This window comes from Chlorocebus sabaeus, chromosome 8, assembly GCF_047675955.1.
Source record: "Chlorocebus sabaeus isolate Y175 chromosome 8, mChlSab1.0.hap1, whole genome shotgun sequence".
NCBI classification, from domain to species: domain Eukaryota; kingdom Metazoa; phylum Chordata; class Mammalia; order Primates; family Cercopithecidae; genus Chlorocebus; species Chlorocebus sabaeus.
The window spans coordinates 28,612,068-28,631,506 of NC_132911.1; the positions used below are offsets into that span (position 1 = coordinate 28,612,068).

Here is a 19,439-nt window from a genome sequence, read left to right on the forward strand (position 1 = left end):
TGTAGAGAATGCGTGTATGTGCTTTAACTGGAATTTAAACATAACTCTGCTTGCACTGTGGAAGGCGAATTATAGAGATGATAGCAGTTCTGAGGTAGAAGATTGCTTGAAGAAGGAAATTTCAATTTTTCAATTGTGAAATGGTCTTCTAATTAAGAAGGAACTTATCATGAGAATTTTGTACTTTGTAGATCTTAAATGGTTTGTTCTTTTTCTTATAGTTACTACAGTTGTCCAGGCAAAAGAGACTGAGATTCCAAACTTCTGGAATGAGGATTGGAGAGAACATGAAAAGAATTTTAGGAAGAGAAAGTGATTGTATTTAGTAAATATGTAAGAGTGTTGGGGGAAAGTAGAGTGAACAGTAAAATTGAGATGGAGAACACGGGAAGAACAGATTTAAGGATGATAGTGAGTTAAGTTGACTATGTTGAGGACCTGTGGGAAAATCTCATGGACGCTATCTAGCAGATGGTTTGAAAGAATGGTCTGATACCCTGGAGGTCATTGGCATTTAGATCACATTTTAAATCAATGTTGTTGGTAACTGAGATGACCAAAGGAATCCTGAGGGCCACTAACACGTAAGAAGCTAGCAAAGCAGCCCTGAAGTCGACTGAAAAGATGTGGTGTTGAAATTGTATCCAGCATTCCAAGGAGGAAGATGATGGTAGTAGTCAGTAGTGTCACTCTGCAGGAAGTGGAAGGAAAATTAAACATAAATTAGTGATACTGGAGATTCTGACAAGAATGGATTATGGTGGAGAGCCCTCTAGTGGAAGGGAGTGTGGTGTTTGAGGAACACATAGCCTGATGCAGCTGCTCAGAAAATAATGTGAATGAGGCTGGAAAGGCTTTTCTTCCTTTACCATGTGATAACTTTCTTATTGGGAAGAAATTAATCAGGGGTTAGTTTTAGTCTCTCAATGTGTGAAGGTTATATGTAAATGTTTTCTTTTCCTCTGCCCTGTCAGAAGTAGACAAGATGAGGTTTTGAAGAACTAAAACTTGTGGGCAATGACATTTTCTTCTGCAGTGGGAAGTAGGTGGAAAGTTAGGGAAATTTTCTCCTGAGGAAAAGTATCAAAGCTGATAGTATCAAGAGACTGCCAGGGCTTATGAGACTGTGCTCAGCTGAAGGACCAAAGCAGCTCGAAGCATGAGTTCGTGGAGCCTTACCCATCTGTTAACAGGCTGCTAAGAAAAATCACTGTAAAATGTGTCCTTTTATGCTTTTATTTTTTTTTACAGTGCCTCTTTTGGAAAAACTACGTGCTTTACTTATTTTCTACATTTATTATGTGAATACTGAGTTTAAATTTAGAGGGAAGAAATTCTTGTTTATTTCTTCCTCACACAAAAGAAATATTCTATATTTCTCTTCTCCCTTTGTTTTATTAAAGTAGTAATTACATATAGAGAAAATTGTGGAACAACATATGTGTAAATAGCTAACCTTGCTTACTTTAGAAAGTAGAATTGGAGGGGGAAGACAGAAATTCTTTGCAACTATTTGGTTGTTAAAATAACCAATAAAGTTCTGTATGTAGTATTTAGGGTGAAAAGCCAAAAATAATTAATGCGTATTTATAGAAAGATTAAGAAAACAATATAGAGATAGAAATGTAGGAAGAATCTGCCACTTTAAATTCATATTGTATATCTTTAGTTATATATTAGCTTTTGTTACTATACAGACAGAATTTAGAATATGTAAAATTGTATATTCATAAAAATATATACCTTTTCATTTATTTCATGGGCTTCTTTCCATATTGATACATATCCATTTACTTCATGTTTTTGAAACTACATAGAATTTTAAAAACATTTTTGGGGAGACTTTTTTAAATTTAAATATATACACAGAAAACTGTCCAGCTTAATGGACACATAAAAGTCAAGTGAGGACACCCATATAACCACCCGCCAGATCGAGATAAAGAGAAATGCTGGTCACCACATAAACCTTCCTCATTCTAACTCCCAGGCAGAAACCTTCTCCCTCCCATGTGTGTAACTACTATTCTGATTTCCATCCCTATAGATTAGTCGTGTCTGTTTTATAACTTTATATAAAATGAATCATATATAGTTATGTATGGCTTTTGTGTATGTGTGTCTGTGTTATAAGATTTTTCAGTTAACATTATTTTTGTGATGTTTATCCATGTGGTTTCATATAGCGGTAGTTTATCTTTTTCTATTTAGTATAGTAGCCTGTAATAGAATGTGTAGCTATCACAGTTGATGCATTCTTTTTCTTTTTTTTTTTTTTTTTTTTTTTGAGGCGGAGTGGCATTCTGTCACCCAGGCTGGAGGGCAGTGGCACAATCTTGGCTCACTACAACCTCCACCTCCTGGGTTCAAGCAGTTCTGCCTTAACCTCCTGAGTAGCTGGGACTACAGGCACACACCACCATGCCTGGCTAATTTTTGTATTTTTAGTAGAGATGGGGTTTCACCATATTGGTCAGGCTGTTCTCGAACTCCTGACCTCAGACAATCCACCCGCCTCTGCCTCCCAAAGTGCTGGGATTACAGGTGTGAGCCACTGCGCCTGGCTGATGCATTCTATTCTTGATGGGCATTTAGTTGTTTCACATTGGGGTCTATTATGGAAATGTTTATAAGAGCCTTCTTGTCTCTTCTGAACATACTTCTGTTGAGCAGGTGCACATTTCTGTGGGATATATGCCTAGGAAAAAAATTGCTAGGTCATAGAGTATGTATACGTTCAGCTCTAGCAGTTATCATCCAACTATTTCCCAAAGTGGCCCTGCCATTTTACCCTTCCATCAGCAGTGTGAGAATCTTATATGCTCTATAACCTTGCCAACACTTGGTATTGATGGCTTTTTGTTTGGTTGGTTCTGCTTTTTTGTTGTAGTTTTCTGGGTTTTTTAATGGCTTTTTAAAAGCGTTAATTTTAAAACCTTCACGTGTTTTGTTATATAATATACTCTAACTTAACTAACGTCCGTTTGATGAGATTTTGTCCTCTTCTCTCACTATAGCAAAGTCAGAACCTGGACAGCACTGTTGTCTAGCCAGTTCTGAGGCTTGTTCTATGTATGATCTGACTAAGGAAGATTTCATATTGGAACCAATTAACAGAGCTGATAATATATTTTTTCCTAACCAATTTTTCTGAAGTTTTCTGTTTTGAGTAGTATGATAGCAACATGAAAAATTCATGTAAAATAATTTTATTTTGCTAACATGAAAATCAATGTTGATTTCATGATGGTTGTTTTCTTCACCCTTTACAAAAGCAGTATAGGCTGGGTGCGGTGACTCATGCCCATAATCTGGGCACTTTGAGAGGCTATCAGGAGTTCAAGACCAGCCTAGTCAACACAGTGAAACCCCATCTCTACTAAAAATACAAAAATTATCTGGGCATGGTGGCACATGCCTGAAGTCTCAGCTACTCGAGAGGCTGAGGCAGGAGAATTGCTTGAACCTAGGAGGTGGAGGTTGCAGTGAACCGAGATCACACCACTGCACTCCAGCCTGGTCAACAGAGTGAAACTCTGTTTAAAAGAAAAAAAAAAAAAGTAGTGTTAAAAGATACCATAATGTCTGAAAGTAGACTTTTGGTGAAAGCCGAATTAATTATCCGGAATAATTTGCATTTTCTTAGAAAAGGCATACAGTGCGCCCATCACATAAATCTTTAGTCCACTGGAAAACTGCTGTGTGAATTATTTGAGAATATAATCACTTAGGTTTTGGAAAGCTGTTTGAATTTTGCCTTTTGAAATTGAAATATTTTTCCAGGAGGGGCATGGTGGCTTGTGCCTATAATCCCAGCACTTTGGGAGGCCAAGGCAGGAGGACCACTTGAGCCCAGGGGTTCGAGAGCAGGCTGGGCAACATTGTGAGACCCTGTCTCTACAGAAAAAAATAAGAAATTAGCTGGATGTGGTGGGGCCTGGTACAGTGGCTCATGCCTTTAATCCTAGCACTTTGGGAACCCGAGGTGAGGGGGTGTGGTGAGCCATGATTGCGCCACTGCACTCCAGCCTGGGAGACAGAGTGAGAACCTGTCTCAGAAAAGAAAAAGAAAAACGAAAGATGTTTCCAGTTGGAGAACTTTGCTTCACAGTCTTTCTTTTAACACTCCCCTCTCCCATTTCCTCAAATTTTCTTTTGACATAGGTTTTTAAGTGTGTGAAACTCTAGGGGCTTGCTTTTAATGAGTTAAATGTGATCCTCGGGACCTCCTGCTTTTTCTGATGTTATAGGGTATGATTGCTTCATGATAGCTGCTCTTCCTGTTGGGCAGTGTATCTTTAAACAGGTGTCAACACAGGTGGTATTTAGTAATATTAGGTTACCCTCAGTAATTCCTTGGGAGGTTTTAGGTATTGGTAACCTTCTCTGGTAGCCGAATGGTCTTTTGGAAAGTGCCTTGTGAACTTACAAGACAGTTTTGTCTTTCCTATTGTTACTTGCTTTTGCCAGTTTGTACTGAATTACTCACTTTTTGGAATAGCTATGAATGATCAAATGAACATGTGATTCTCATACTAGTAAGGTTTAGGCATGCTTTTTTACTTTCAGATGTAGAGATTCTTTACATTTCTAAGTAATTGCTGTCAGGAGCTTCTTGGAGATAGCAGAAAACTACTGCTTTATATTCTATTCAGTTTTGTGGAAAGCATGTGTTGGAAAAATGTCTTTTGAGATTTCTTAAGAGGTCATATTGTAGTATACATAACTCTAAAAGTCTGCTAATTCTTCTCTGTACTAATGGTAATGACTCTAAAAATGGCTAAATGAATTAACAAATAAGCCAAAAAAAAAACCTTACTAAGACAGTATTTTCAATGACCTTTTGTTTCCTAGCCCCTAAATCTTTTGGTCAATATCTGTAATGAGTAACAAAACTTGTTGACTTGACTTTTTTGCTCAATATCTGTTAAAAGTTTTATTATTCTAAATTAGGGGTGGAATGGAGAGCAGTGGTAATTGAAGGAGCACAAATATAATAAACTCTGACAAATAACTTTTACTTTAGGGATCTTTATCTCAGATTCATGGACATTTTTTGGAGATTAATTTTAGAGGCCATTGTCGGGTCTTAATTAATAAACTGCCTTGACGTCTAAGAGATAATTTCTGAGTATATCCTAGCCAGCGCAGTCTTTACAGTCTTATTACAAAATCCAATAATAGTTTGCTCAGGTTGCAACTTCCTTATGGACTGGACACAGAGAATAAAGCACCCAGTAACCTAGAACCAAAGGAACCTTTATTAATTTCACTGTAATTTCTGTGCCCCCCAAAACTTATTTCTCTTTCTACATAGGTATCAGTCAGAGCCGGATCTCTCATTGGCTGTTGCAGCAGGGATCAGATCTGAGTGAACAGAAGAAAAGAGCATTTTACCGATGGTATCAACTTGAGAAGACAAACCCTGGTAAATAGCATTTTCTTTTATTTATTGCATCTGAAACAAGACAGATATAATGAATTACTTTAATGACTCCAAGTGCTAACTTGTTCAGTAAGATAGTTTCATACTTTACTATGGTTGCTTTATGCAGAAAAACACTCTTAACAGCAAAAGCTAAACCCTGATTGTAATAAATTTTATTTTATTGTCTAATATTATCTAGTTGTATTCACTTCTTCCCCTAAGACACCTCTTTGCTTTCAGGTTATATGATATTTCTAGCCATAGTTTGAAAGAACGCCATGAATGTTCAGTGGCTGATTTTGTTTTCTTCAACTACATAACTATGTAAGATTCCGTATCTTTTTTTTTTTTTTTTTTTTTTTTTGGCAAATCTTGTTTGAATTAGTAATGTAAATTTAATATTTTTATTTAATTCATGCTGTACCATATCCAATGATCTCTGCTAATGATTTCTTTTTTTCTAATTCTAATGACCTGGGTAATGGATGTGTCTTTGGACTTTAGGATGCAGCTGCCCTGATGACTCCCAGGAGCAGCAGTAGATTGGAAAGCAGAATGAAATCTTAAGAAAACTAAGATGACAAAAAAATGTATGTCTAGAGTTGGAAGAAGTAGGCAAGATCTATTCAAGATACTTTTAACAGGTGATTTTATAAAGTAAAATCTGAAGTTATGGGACTATCTCAATCTATACTTTACGCAGGCAAGTGGCAGTCAGCCTGCCCTCATGTGTAAATTTATGAGTGGGTTGTGTATTCTGTAATGCTGCAGCCTTAAAGCTTTTGCACACAGACTGAATCACTAGTCAAAATAGTGCATAATAATAGCATTGGCTCTGAGGTAGAAATAAAGAATGTCATAGACATGTATATAATAAGATTTTTTTCCCCAAAGGTCTGTTTCTCAATCCGAATGGTCCAGGCAGGGTGAAACACAAGAGACCATATCAACCTCTACAATAATATTAAAAATCTGTTCTGACCCCCAATTTTTATTTTGAAATGTTTCAGATGTACAGAAAATTCAAAAGACTAACACAGTAGATACCTGTTTACTCTTTCTTAGATATAGTAATTAATAGATAGATATAATAATTACCATTTGGCCAGGTGTGGTGGCTCATGCCTGTAATCCCAACACTTTGGGAGGCTGAAGCGGGCAGGTGGGCAGATCACTTGAGGCCAGAAGTTCAAGACCAGCCTGGCCAACATCGTGAAACCCTGTCTCTACTAAAAATACAAAAATTAGCCAGGTGTGGTGGCGTATGCCTGTAGTCCCAGCTACTTGGGAGGCTGAGGCAGGGAAATCGCTTGAACTCGGGAGGCAGAGGTTGCAGTGAGCAGAGATGGTGCCACTGCACTCCAACCTGGGTGACAAAGGGAGACCTTGTCTCAAAAAAAAAAAAAAAATATATATATATATATATATGTGTGTGTGTATATATATATATATAAAATTATTAACATTTTGCATTTGCTTTATTCCTATAAAATAAATAAATATTTATGTATGTGTGTATTCAGCATTCATCTCCTAAGAATAAAGATAATCTGTATTACCACAGTCCTCATTATTATACCTATGAAAATTAATAATAATTTCATATTATCATTTTATATCCAGTCTGAGTCACATTTCTCTAGCCATTAGAAGAATGTCTTTTGTAGCTCTTTTTTTAGTATCTCTTTTAGGTTGGAAAATTAGGATGTCTCTTAAATCTAGTAACCCAAACTTTTTTTTTTTTTCAATGACATGAACTTCTTAAGCCATGTAATTTGACAGAATGTCCCACATGCTGGATTTTTCTGTTTACTTTTATTATCAAATATCTCATTTCTTTATCTTCTATATTTCTGTAAACTGGAAGTTAGAATTAAAATCTGAAGTTAGGATTCATGTTGAATATTTTAGGCAAGATTACTTCATAGATTATTTAGGGAGGCACGTACTAATGGCAGCAATTTATTTTGAAATGCATCAGAAAATAAAATGGATTTATATTTGGGGAAATGGATAGGTATGTGATAAAGTAAAATATGTGGTATGAGTATGGTTTTCTTTTTTTTTTTTTTTTTTTTGAGACGGAGTCTCGCTCTGTCGCCCAGGCTGGAGTGCAGTGGCCGGATCTCAGCTCACTGCAAGCTCCGCCTCCCGGGTTTACGCCATTCTCCTGCCTCAGCCTCCGGAGTAGCTGGGACTACAGGCGCCCGCCACCTCGCCCGGCTAGTTTTTTGTATTTTTAGTAGAGACGGGGTTTCACCGTGTTCGCCAGGATGGTCTCGATCTCCTGACCTCGTGATCCGCCCGTCTCGGCCTCCCAAAGTGCTGGGATTACAGGCTTGAGCCACCGCGCCCGGCCATGAGTATGGTTTTCACTTAAAAAATTATTTCACTACTGTATGTTTGAAAATTTTTGCAATGAAACACTGGGGAAAAATACTTTGTAGGTAGTGTTTACCTAATATTGCCACATATTAAAAGGCCTGTCAGCATTAGAAGGTTGTAGCACTATTCATATGCCAAGTTTGATGGTTTTGTTAAAATGGTAACCACCAGATCTTTTCTTTGCAGTTTGTGAATAATCTTTAGGGTGACATTTTGCCCCTGGATAAATATCCTTTCCTGCAGCAGCTTTCACCAGTGGCCTTAGCATTCATTGATGATTCTTGATTGAATCTGTTATTCTAATGGGGATTGCAAAATGGGGTAATCAACTGGTAAGGCCAAATTCCCTCACTGGAGTTTCGGGTTTGGGCTCTAGTCCAGCTCTGAACTAGAAACAGGTGGGAGGACTAAGGTGCAGCTCCAGGGCCACGGTGGCATTGTTGCAGCTGATCTGATAGCCAGTTGTTGGATACTAACTACAGGAGTCCAGCTTTAGCACTGGGCTGATAGTGTTCTTCCAAAACTGGTTTTATTTATTTTTTTATTGTTATTTATTTTAGCTTTTAAAAGTCTTATTTCGTATTTTAGTTTATCTTGAAACCAGAACTGGGCCCACTCATTATCGGGAAGTTAGAGGAAGGTAGAACTAGGGAATTGAAACTAACAGCATTCCTCTATCTGATCATTAGGAGCTGATTTCTTTAAGGACATAGTGCCTCCTTTTAAGACGTTCCTTTAATTATCTGCATTTGGTTTTTGGTGAGGTTGCATTATTGTCACCTTTTTAAAAGAAATACTTTCTATTTTTTGTTTAAAAATCAAATCCTAACTACTGGTTTTCTTGTCAAGTTTTTCTGTGGGACGTAATTTAAAGGCAGCCAGAGATAAGAGGGTAAGTTCATAATTGCCAGTTGGTAGTTGTTGTTGCATTAACAGCAATTGGGTATTAGCAGTTGAAATTTGTTTATCTTTTTCTTTGTATTTTCACCTTTATTATAAAGGCAAATATGGCATAGAATTCTTGATAAAAATGATTTTGTTTTGTTGACTGTAAAATAACCTTTGATTTTAGCTAAAGAATTTGGAGCTACTATTACGTTTGGTTAAGATGAACTAAAATTATGTTAGCTTATAGGACAGCAGATCCTTTGTTGCAAGTCATTTCAGACCTGATTAGAATCCACCCAAATGTCCCTCAATTGAGAACTGATTAAATAAATTAATGGCACATCTGAACAATGGAATCTTATGGAGCTATATAACTACTTTTTGAAGGCAGCTTTATATGAATTAAATTTATATGAGGTGATATGGAATTCATAAGTAAAAAAAGGTACATAACAGTATCAAGGGCATATTTATGTAGGGGAACACACACACACATACACATGTATATACTTACCTAAGCATAGAAGATCTCTGAAAAGCTGTGTTAGGAACTGGGAAGAATAGCTCTGTGGAGGGGAACTGAGTGACTGGGAGTGCAGGGGTAAGGTGTTAACTACACAGCCTAATGTAATGTGTCTTTCTAAATTTTGTACTATGTACTTGTATTGCATATTTGAAAAATAAAGTGTAATAGGAAGGAGGGAGAGACCAAAAGAAATCAATCTGCCTTGTAAGAGAAAGAGAAAGAGAGAGAGAGAGAGAGAGAGAGAGAGAGAGAGAGAAAAGAGAAGAGAAGAGAAGAGAAGGAAAAACTTAGGTTTATATAGTCCAGACCTGCTTTTGAGAAGCAAGTAGAAAATAAGTTGTCTGTGATTTTTATCAAGTAATTCTTTTATTTCATAATTTTTTGTCTGTCTAGGAAAGATAGCTCATTAGGGTAAGTGTAAATAATGTGATCCCTTTACATATATTCTGAGAAGAAAATGCAAAATTAAGAAAAGTCACAAAATGAAAAACTACTTTTTCTTTTTTCTTCTGTAAATTTAAGCATTTAGAAAACAAAAATGTTTGTATGTTCTATGACTCTATTCCCGTGCGTTAGAGCATTTCTCTTTGTATACTTTGAGTGAAGTTCTTGTTTTGTTGTTGTTGTTTAGACAGTCTTGCTCTGCCGCCAGGCTGGAGTGCAGTAGCGCAATCTCAGCTCACTGAAACCTCTGCCTTTCGTGTTCAAGCAATTCTCCTGCTTCAGCCTCAGGAGTAGCTGGGATTACAGGCACACACCATCATGCCCAGATAATTTTTGTGTTTTAGTGGAGATGGGGTTTCACCATGTCGGCCAGGCTGGTCTTGAACTCCTGACCTTGTGATCCACCCACCTGGACTTCCCAAAGTGCTGGGATTATAGGCGTGAGCCACCGCACCCAGTGGAAGTTCTTTTTTTCAACCTTTTCAGTCTGGATCCAGTTGGATATGGCTTTTGGTTTTTTGTAAGTTTCTCTTTAAGTGGACTCAGCAAGAAAAATAATAGAATGGATATTTAGGTTAATTTTACTGATAACCCAATTGATATAGTGTAGTTCTCTGATAACAGACTCATTATCAGAATTTACCAGCATAACTGAAAGCCTGCCAAGGCATATTAATAAAATAGGCTGATGTAAACGAATCAGATAGATTTTATCTTGTTTCTTGTGAAAACACTTACAAGAAAATACCTATTTTTTTTTTTAAAGTGAGTGCTAAATTCAGCATGGTTGACATCAAAAGTCCCTTTATTTGATCAAATTAAGTTCACACTCTTTTTCCCTTGTCTAATTTAAACATTACTATAGCAGACAGGGTTTGCTGAGTTCCTCTTGGCATGTGGCGCATATTCTGCATGTTTCCAAACAATTAAATAAAATTTGCCAAGAAGGTTATGCAGCAAATACATGAGATAAATCTCATCAGAAGAAATGTCCAGTCCTTCACTTTCAGAGTGTTAGATCTCAGAGAAACATGTGTGTGACATGGGGGGAGATGTGAAATTTTGGAAAGGCTAGTTCCTATGGATGGCATAGTAATGATGTGCTTATAGTCCCTCACCCAGAGCTAACCCTGATCAGCAAGAACATTATCTATCATATATGTAAAGAGAACACTTAACAAAATTTTTTAATCTCTTAACAAATTATGAAAAGAGGTTTTTTGTTTTTGTTTTTGTTTTCCTCATGGGTTTCGATTTGCTAGGTGAAGGTGCAAAGTTTTGTTTTAATGAAAACTTAGATGAGGGGAAAAAACATTTCTGTAAGGAAATAGACAATACACTTTTCCTGTTAGGACCTTAGCTAACCCAGAACTCCTGTATTTTACTTCAGAGGAGTTTAAAGGCTTGTATACATTGTTCCTGCATTCTAGTGTCTTTCTGTTTTTCTGTTAGAGTCCGTAGTTTTGAACTCATTTTTGGATTTTTTCATTGCTTTTCATCCATTTCAACCAAAACAAGATGAACTAAGGTTTCCAGAACAAATCTGTTCATTAATAGAGTGTTTCCAGAGTACTTTTTTGTGCTGTTTTTAACTACCGCTACATTGAAAAAGAAAAAGGAGCCAGAAAAAAATCTGAAAAGTAATGTAATAGTATGTTTTAAATTAAACATTTTGATGAATTTAAGATTATTCATTTTTCACCTTCTGTGTGTAAACTGTCTTGATTTCATTCTTCTTCCCCTCGAGACAGAGTATCGCTCTGTCACCCAGGCTGGAGTGCAGTGGCACGATCTCGGTTCACTGCAACCTCTGTCTCCCGGGTTCAAGTGATCCTCCTGCCTCAGCCTCCTGAGTATCTGGTGTACGCGACCACACCTGGCTAATTTTTGTATTTTTAGTACAGACGGGGTTTCACCATGTTGTCAGGCTGGTCTTGAATTCCTGACCTCAGGTGATCCACCTGCCTCAACCTCCCAAAGTGCTGGGATTACAGGCATAAGCCACCGCACCCAGCCTTGATTTCTTTCAAAATAACCAGGCCACTACTTACTTTTCTATCTTCTTTTTCTCCTTTTTTCCTCTCCCCTTTTCCTTTTCCTTCCTGCCCAGTTTTATTTCATCTGAATTTCCTTCAGTTCTTGAGACGCTCTTGACAATACAGAATATTATAAAGAAGCATAATATTAACAATAAACCCCAATACCAAGAAAGAACCATTATTATTAATTGGCTTATTTCCTTCAACCTCTTGGTTAAGATTCTTTCTGTTCTCTGTTCTATTTGTACACATTTATCACTCTGCTTACTGAGGAGCATGCCGCAATTATGGATGTGGCCTACTACCTGGAATTCACTGACCTATTGCCCACCCTTCATCCTGAAACTCTTTCTTTCTTTACCAGGGTCAGCCCCTAGACAAGAGGTTGTATTCCCTTACTGAGTCTATTTCTACCTCTATCTTGATCAGCCATGATAACCGGTTGGCTGTGTTTTAGTCCTTTTCACCCTTGCTGTAGATTAAAATTTATATAATTTTAATTAGGTAGATTCCAGAGCTCTTGCTGTGCTGTAATCCCTGCTTGTTTTCAGAAAAGCACTAAAGACTGTGAAACCCTCCAGCCCCCAAATTCCTGCTTATGTCTAAACTTAGTTAACTTTCAATTAGGCCCAGACTGAATTCTCAGTTTATTTTGGCAGACTGAAACCCTTTTAAATTGTTTAAAGAAGAGTTTCGGTTTAGAGTTTCATGTTGGGTAGAGCAGAAATGTTTTTAAACCAGGGGTCAGCAAACTCTTCATATAAAGGGCCACACAGTGAATATTTTAGGTTTTGCAGGTTATATGATCTCTATCACAGCTACTCAGCTCTTCTGCTCCAGTGCATTCATAGCTATAGACAGTCTGTAAATGAATGAGCATGAGCATGCTGCAGTAAAACTTTATTTACAAAAATAGGCAGCGGGTATAATTTGCCAACTCTGTTTCAGGGTGGGCTGTAAATCTCTAAAGCATTATATGATGACAAGCTTACTTGTTTGAGCAGAAATGTTAAGTAGTTAAATATTTACTTTCCATCACATGCTATAGGAAATCACATACATACTAAGGGCTGAAACACAAAATGAAAGATATAAAAATACCCTGAGTGATATTCAAACCCATTGGCCATAATATAAAAGACTGACAAATTTGACTATATTACAATTAGGATCACAAAGCATACTATAAAAAACAAATGAATAACCCCCTCTAAAAGGAACAACAGATAGGACTTCACAAGAAAAGATATAAATGGTCAATAAACAGGAAAAGATGCTCATTCTTATAAGTAGTGAAGCCTCTATATTAAAGGGAAATTTTTTGCTGCCAAATTTATACATTTGAATAATTAATAATAGTGTATTGGGGGATAAAGGGAAATAAACAACTGGGGATGATTGTGATAATTTTTATTAGTTATCTATTCTTATACAATAAATTACCCACAATTTAGTAGCATAACACAATCAGCATTTATTATCTCATAGTTTTCGTAGATCAGGAATCCAGGAGTGGCTTAACTGGTTGTTTCTGGCTCAGAGTTCTGTAGAGGTTGCCGTTCAGCTGTCAGCCTGGGCTGCAGTCATTGAGACTGGATGGTCCACTTGGAAGTTCACTCATGTGGACGTGGACAGGTCCTAGGTCCTCACTGCTTGTTGGTCAGAGACATCAGTTTCTCACAACATGGGCCTCACCGTCCACTGCCTGAGTGTCCTCACACATGGCAGGTAGTTTTCCCTTGAGTGAATAAGAGAGAAAGCATCCAAGACAGATGCCACAGTGTCTTCTGTATTCTGATCCTGGAAGTGATATACCATCACTGCCACATGCTGTTGGTCACACAGCCTAATCATGGTGCAGTGTGGGAAGGGACTACACAGAGGTGTGCAGACCAGGAGGCAGGGATCCTTAGGGACGTTGGAGGTTGACGTCTACTTTCATGTGCTGGGACTGAATGTCTGAGGCCTTGTTTCTGTCTGTCACCTGGTTTCTGCACTTCTCCATGTGGCGTTTGCTGTGGCTGCAGTGTCCAAGATGGCTTTTTCTCTCAAATGCTGGCACCTGGGTGGAGTTGGCACAAGCCCCTGGGGACTGTCAGAGCATCTTTCACTCCATGTGGCCTCTCCACGTGGCTATCCTGGGCTTCCTTACAACATCATAGTCTCAGGTTAGTCAGATTTCTTGTATGGCCCCTCTGGTTTCCCCCAGAGCCAGCATTTTAGGAGACCTAGGCAGAAATTTCAAAGCATCTTATAACGTAGCCTTGAATTGTTTAGGTTTTCTTGCTCAACAACCTGTCATAGGACTGACCCAGATTCAAGGGCATGATTAGCCAGAGGTATGACTTACTGTGAAGAGCCATCTTTGAAACTTGTCCCAGGAAACCATGATTGTGAGAGATGATGCTGACGTGTTCTAAAAGTAGTAGCAGTGCAAGAAATAAAAATTGATCTGATACTGGAAATATTTTGATAAAATGAACTTGCCTATGAATTAGTTATGTGGTATGTGGGAGAATTAGAGAAGTGAAAGATTAATTTGAGAATTTTGAGCTGAGCAGTTTGAAGAGTAGGTATCTATTTACTGAGATGGGAAAGACTGCAGGACAGTAGGTTTGAAAAGCAAAATCAGTATTGATTAATATTTTGGACATCTGTGTAAGAGAATACGTCTAAAGATGTAGCTATTAAGAAAGGGATCTACAACAGGTCTGTAAGTCTTGAAGTAGAAATGCTATCCGTAGTATTATTTGCAAGGTACAATAAAGAGAGTATTAATTCTGTTAGAAAGAAAGAAATATTTATTAATATTCATTAACATAAAATTAATATATGCATTAATATTTGCATAAACTACAGGTTCTAATGTGTCTTTCTAGACCTATATTAAGAGTTTGAATTAAACTACAGGCAGAGAGAACTTGTTGAAGGTTTTTGATTAGAAGACCGATATGATCATAATTATGTTTTGGGAACATGAATTTAACAGTGTAAGGAGTGAAAGAAGAGTGGGGTAGCCAGGGACTGAACTCCATGAAAGCATATACCAAGTTACACTGGAAGTCTATAAAATAAGTTCATGGAGGTCAGAGACAATGTTGCTTTCCTGGTTGTATTCTTAGCTTCTAGCCTGGAGCAAGCCACTTGAAAAGGATTTGATAAATGGTAAATGAATAATGAATGCATCATTGGCAGTTCAAGCTATTTGAGAAAAGAGTAATCTGAATTAGTAAAATGTCTCAATTATAGATATTTTTCATTGAAATTTTATTATGTTCAAGAGGTAACAGAATCTAGTATAGCATCTAGACCTATAGAGACCTGATTTAGTTAGTAGACAAAAAGCACATCAAATATCATCTTATTTTCTTTCATGCTGTATTTCACTCTTTAAAAAAAAGAGTTTACAAGAATTAGGATTATTTTAAGTTTATCTCCTACATGCATAAATTCCTAACCTCGTAACTTATTTGAATGGTAATGAAAGATTCTCAACATCTGAGATATATTGTTCAAAAACTATAACTATCAAGCAGGAATTTCAAAAGAAATTTTTCAGAGAAAGATACATTGATTAAGTTGTCACTAAGCCAAAGACCATACTTCCCTAGTCCCATAGGAGGTAGATGTCATATTGGTTTAAATTAATTGCAAGATATTTGCTAAAACTGTCTTATTTATTTCAGGCGCTACACTAAGTATGAGACCAGCCCCCATTCCAATAGAGGACCCTGAATGGAGACAAACGCCTCCCCCAGTCTCTGCCACATCTGGTACTTTCCGACTACGACGAGGGAGTCGATTTACTTGGAGAAAGGAGTGCCTGGCTGTTATGGAAAGGTATGTGTCTCCTTTTTCTATGAGAAATCTTGCAAACTTAGGGAAGACATCAACTCTGGATAGATTGGGACAGTTTTCACTTCAAACAAGTAATTGGGTATCTTGGTTCTATCTCTAAAAGTGCTTTAGAATATTATAAATGCTGTATTATTGAAATAAGGTGATCTTAGCATTGAGAATTCATAAAGCTGGAGTTAGCATCTGTCAATTTATTTTACTTATAATAGTGTCCCCAGTAATTTAAGAAATGTTGGAATAAATATTTTTTGAATTCACATGTTTGTATTATATTTTGGAAAACTCTCTGAAGTCTTCTTTTCATCAAAAATATTGAATAATTGTATAGGAGACTACTGAGATTTAACTTTCTTTAATAAGGAGTATGGTCTAAATAAGCTTTATCCCAAAGGTTAAAAATACTTATTTTTGACTTTGTTTTAGTAATTTATCCTCTCATTCTACAGTACCTGATCCATAGTAGGTACTCAGTGATTTTTTTTTTAACCTAAATTTGACCGTAGCTTCAATTTTCCCATCTGAAATGGTATAAATTAATTATGATTCTGAAATGTTTGGCATACTTAGCATAGATCCTATAGTAGAATTATCTTTTTAGTCATCTACTTGTAAGTGATGTTTATAAAATTTTTTTTCAGTGGAATTTTGTTTATATGCAGTTAGGCAATAATGTTCCAGCTGTACATTTTTCTTATCTGACCTGACTAGTAGAATTGGTATATTGGACAGAGCACTGGACTCAGAGTCGGAAGACCTACACCCAACTGAGTTTGTTTAGGTCACAAATTCTCAGCTGTAACTTCAGGTCTAAAATGAAGTTTTTTGATAGCCAATATGTCATCTAAGACTTTTGCCATCTCTCATCCTGCTACTTTCTGATTATTTCCCAGCTCATGAACTTCACTACCTGAAAGAGAGGGAGATTTAAAATGCCGAAATTCAGATGTTTTTGTTCATGTGATATGGTTGAAATTAATAGGTTTGCTTAAGGTGAAGGTGAGATCCAGTATCCAAAATGAGATTATAGGTTATCCATTGATGTTGTCATCTATTCCTTTCCTCGCTCTCTTTATTATAGATAAGAGCAGAAGCCATTTATTGAATAATGAATCCTTATATTCTGGAGTCATTAAAGTGAAAGAATGAGACATTACTGTCCTGGAGACCTGACATTTACAATCTGCTCTATTTTTCTCATCTAGGAATTTTTATTCTTTTTGAAAATTTCTTTAGAACTTGGCACACAGCAGATGAGAATTAAAATAATGTCTAACCTAAATTATTTTCAATATTGTACATTTTCCTTTAGGTATTAGTTTCTACCTGGTGCTAAGTTCTAATTGTGCTAGTGACTTAGCCAGTTAGTTTTTTTCATGAAAATACCAGTATATATTTATCACAAAATGTCAGCATGAGAAAGAATTAAGTAAAAAATTGATGACATTAATATCAATAGGTGATATTCCTAATGTACTTTCAGAGTTGAACCTCAGAGACTTAGGGATTCTTATTTTTCCTAGGCAACAAGAATTAGACACAATCACACTGAATTTTAATTAAAAAGATATTGAGCATTTACCCTGTTCTGTGACTCCTATTCAGTCTTAATTTATGCTTTTTAACATTAATTTTAATTAACTAATGGCTTTATCTAATCCAGGAGTTGGTTATCTTTGGCTTAATTTTGTGTTACCTGGCACAACTAGAAAGAGGATGCAGTTTATGCCAATAGTTGCAAAAGTGCAGAAAGCCTTTCAAAATACTTAATAGTACAGAAGGTCACAGTATGATTTTTGTTCTGTAAAAATGTAACTTTTTGTTTTCCAAAATGAAATGCAAAATTCCTACCCTTAGTATGACACATAAAATTTTTTCTTGACTGAATGGACAAATAAATACATAATGCATAGACTGTAAAACCAGCAAAGAAAGCCTTACTCAGATATTAGTATAAGATAAAGGTAAGGCTGGACATGGTGGTTCACACCTATAATTTCAGTTTTGGGAGGCCAAGGCGAAAGGATCAGTTGAGGCCAGGGGTTCGAGACCAGCCTGGGCAACATAGCAAAACCCCATCTCTACAAAAAATTCAAAGAATATCTGAGTGTGGTGGCATACACCCACATTCCTAGCTACTCAGGAGGCTGATGTGAGAGGACTGCTTGGGCCCAGGAGTTTGAGGTTACAGTGAGCTATGATTGCACCACTGTACCCCAACCTGGGTGACACAGTAAGATCCTATCTCAAAAATTAAAATGAAATTTTAAAAAAGTAAAAAATTATTCCATTCTTCATGTATCAAGATAAATTTCAAATGAGTCAAAGAAGTGAATCCATATAAATAATAGAAGAAAACATGAATCCATATAAATAATAGAAGAAAACATGAGTGGTCCCTTCATATCCTGGAAATGGGAAAAATATTTCCTAACTGTGACTCAAAATCTAAAAACAATAAAGGAAAAGATCGATAAATATGATTACATAAATTAAAAGAAAAACTTTGGAGGGAGAAAAAGCTGAGCAAAGTAAAAGACAAATTGGGAAAAAAAATTGCAACTTTTATTATCTCTAATAAAGAGCTCTTAAAAGAGAAAAGACCAACAACTCTATCTTTATTGGGCTAAAGATAGGAGAAAAAAATGCAAATGGTCCTTGAACATATGAAAATATGCTCAATCTAATTGATAGTAAGAGAAATTCAAATTAAAACTACATTGAGATACTATTCTTATCACATTGACAAAAATCCAAAAGTTTGGCAACATTTTCTATTGATTGGGCTGTAGAGAAACAGACACTCTAATACATTACTTGTAGAAATGCAAAATGAAACAACTTAATGGAAGGGAATTCAGCAATATCAAGGAAAATTACCTATGAGTTTACCCTTTGACTTGACCTTCCTACTTCTAGAAAATTATCTTAGGACCAGTGGGTCACACCTGTAAATCCCAACCCTTTGGGAGGGCTGAAGTGGAAGAACCACTTGAGGCCAGGAGTTTGAGACCAGCCTAGGCAACATAGTGAGACCCCATCTCTACAAAAAATACAAAAAAGTGTGGTGGGGCATGCCTGTAGTCCCAGCCATTTGGGAGGCTGAGGCAGGAGGATTGCTTGAGCCCAGGAGTTTGAGGCTGCAGTGAGCTGTGATCACACCACTGCACTCCAGTCTGGGTGACAGAGAAAGACCCTATCTCAAGCAAAAAAAAAAAAAAGAAGAAGAATCTTAAAGATATACTGGCAAAAAATATGAAAAGATAACAGCACTGTTTTTACTAATTTCAAAATACAGAAGATGACCTAAATGTCTATTTGTAGTGACTAGGTCAGGAAATTATAGCACATCCACATATTGGATGTTGAAGCCCATGTAATGGAGTACTATGCAGATAAAGAACAAAAAACTCTGTATACAGTGATCTCCAGGATACAACATTAAGTTAAAAACAAGGCAGAATCAACTGTATATAATGCAAAGCTATCATTTATGTATTTGCTTATAACTTATTTTAAAATGGAGGAATAAACTATAAAATAAATGGTTATCAATAAAAGAGAAACAACTTGGAAGAGGGAGGGGTAGAAGCTAGATTTCTCGGAAAATACTTTGTAACTAAATTACACAATTATAAAACAAAATTTAAAATCAGGGAAAAAATGGGGGGAAAAGGATGATCTTTAAAAAATAATTAAAATGAAACCTGTGTATCAAAATAGTGACTTAAACACCCAAGAATTCTCAAAATGTGTTTATAACACAACAATTTCACTATATTTCCCAAGTGGGAAACAGCTTAAGAAAAAGAAACACCAAAAAAAATCTTACACTGTTTCTCCTGAATTTGGTGTCATAGATACTGCTATTTAG

General features: G+C 36.5%; 1 protein-coding gene across 15 annotated transcripts in view; it reads left to right on the plus strand.

The window, feature by feature from the left end:
• Window positions 1–19,439, plus strand: part of HMBOX1 (homeobox containing 1) — a 178,021-nt gene that overhangs the window by 114,206 nt on the left and 44,376 nt on the right. For all 15 annotated transcript variants that reach the window (XM_007962064.3, XM_007962065.3, XM_007962069.3 and 12 more), the window contains exons 5-6: window positions 5,318–5,428; window positions 15,397–15,550. In XM_007962064.3, coding sequence (XP_007960255.1) covers window positions 5,318–5,428; window positions 15,397–15,550 — 265 coding nt within the window. The remainder of the gene's footprint in view (window positions 1–5,317; window positions 5,429–15,396; window positions 15,551–19,439) is intronic.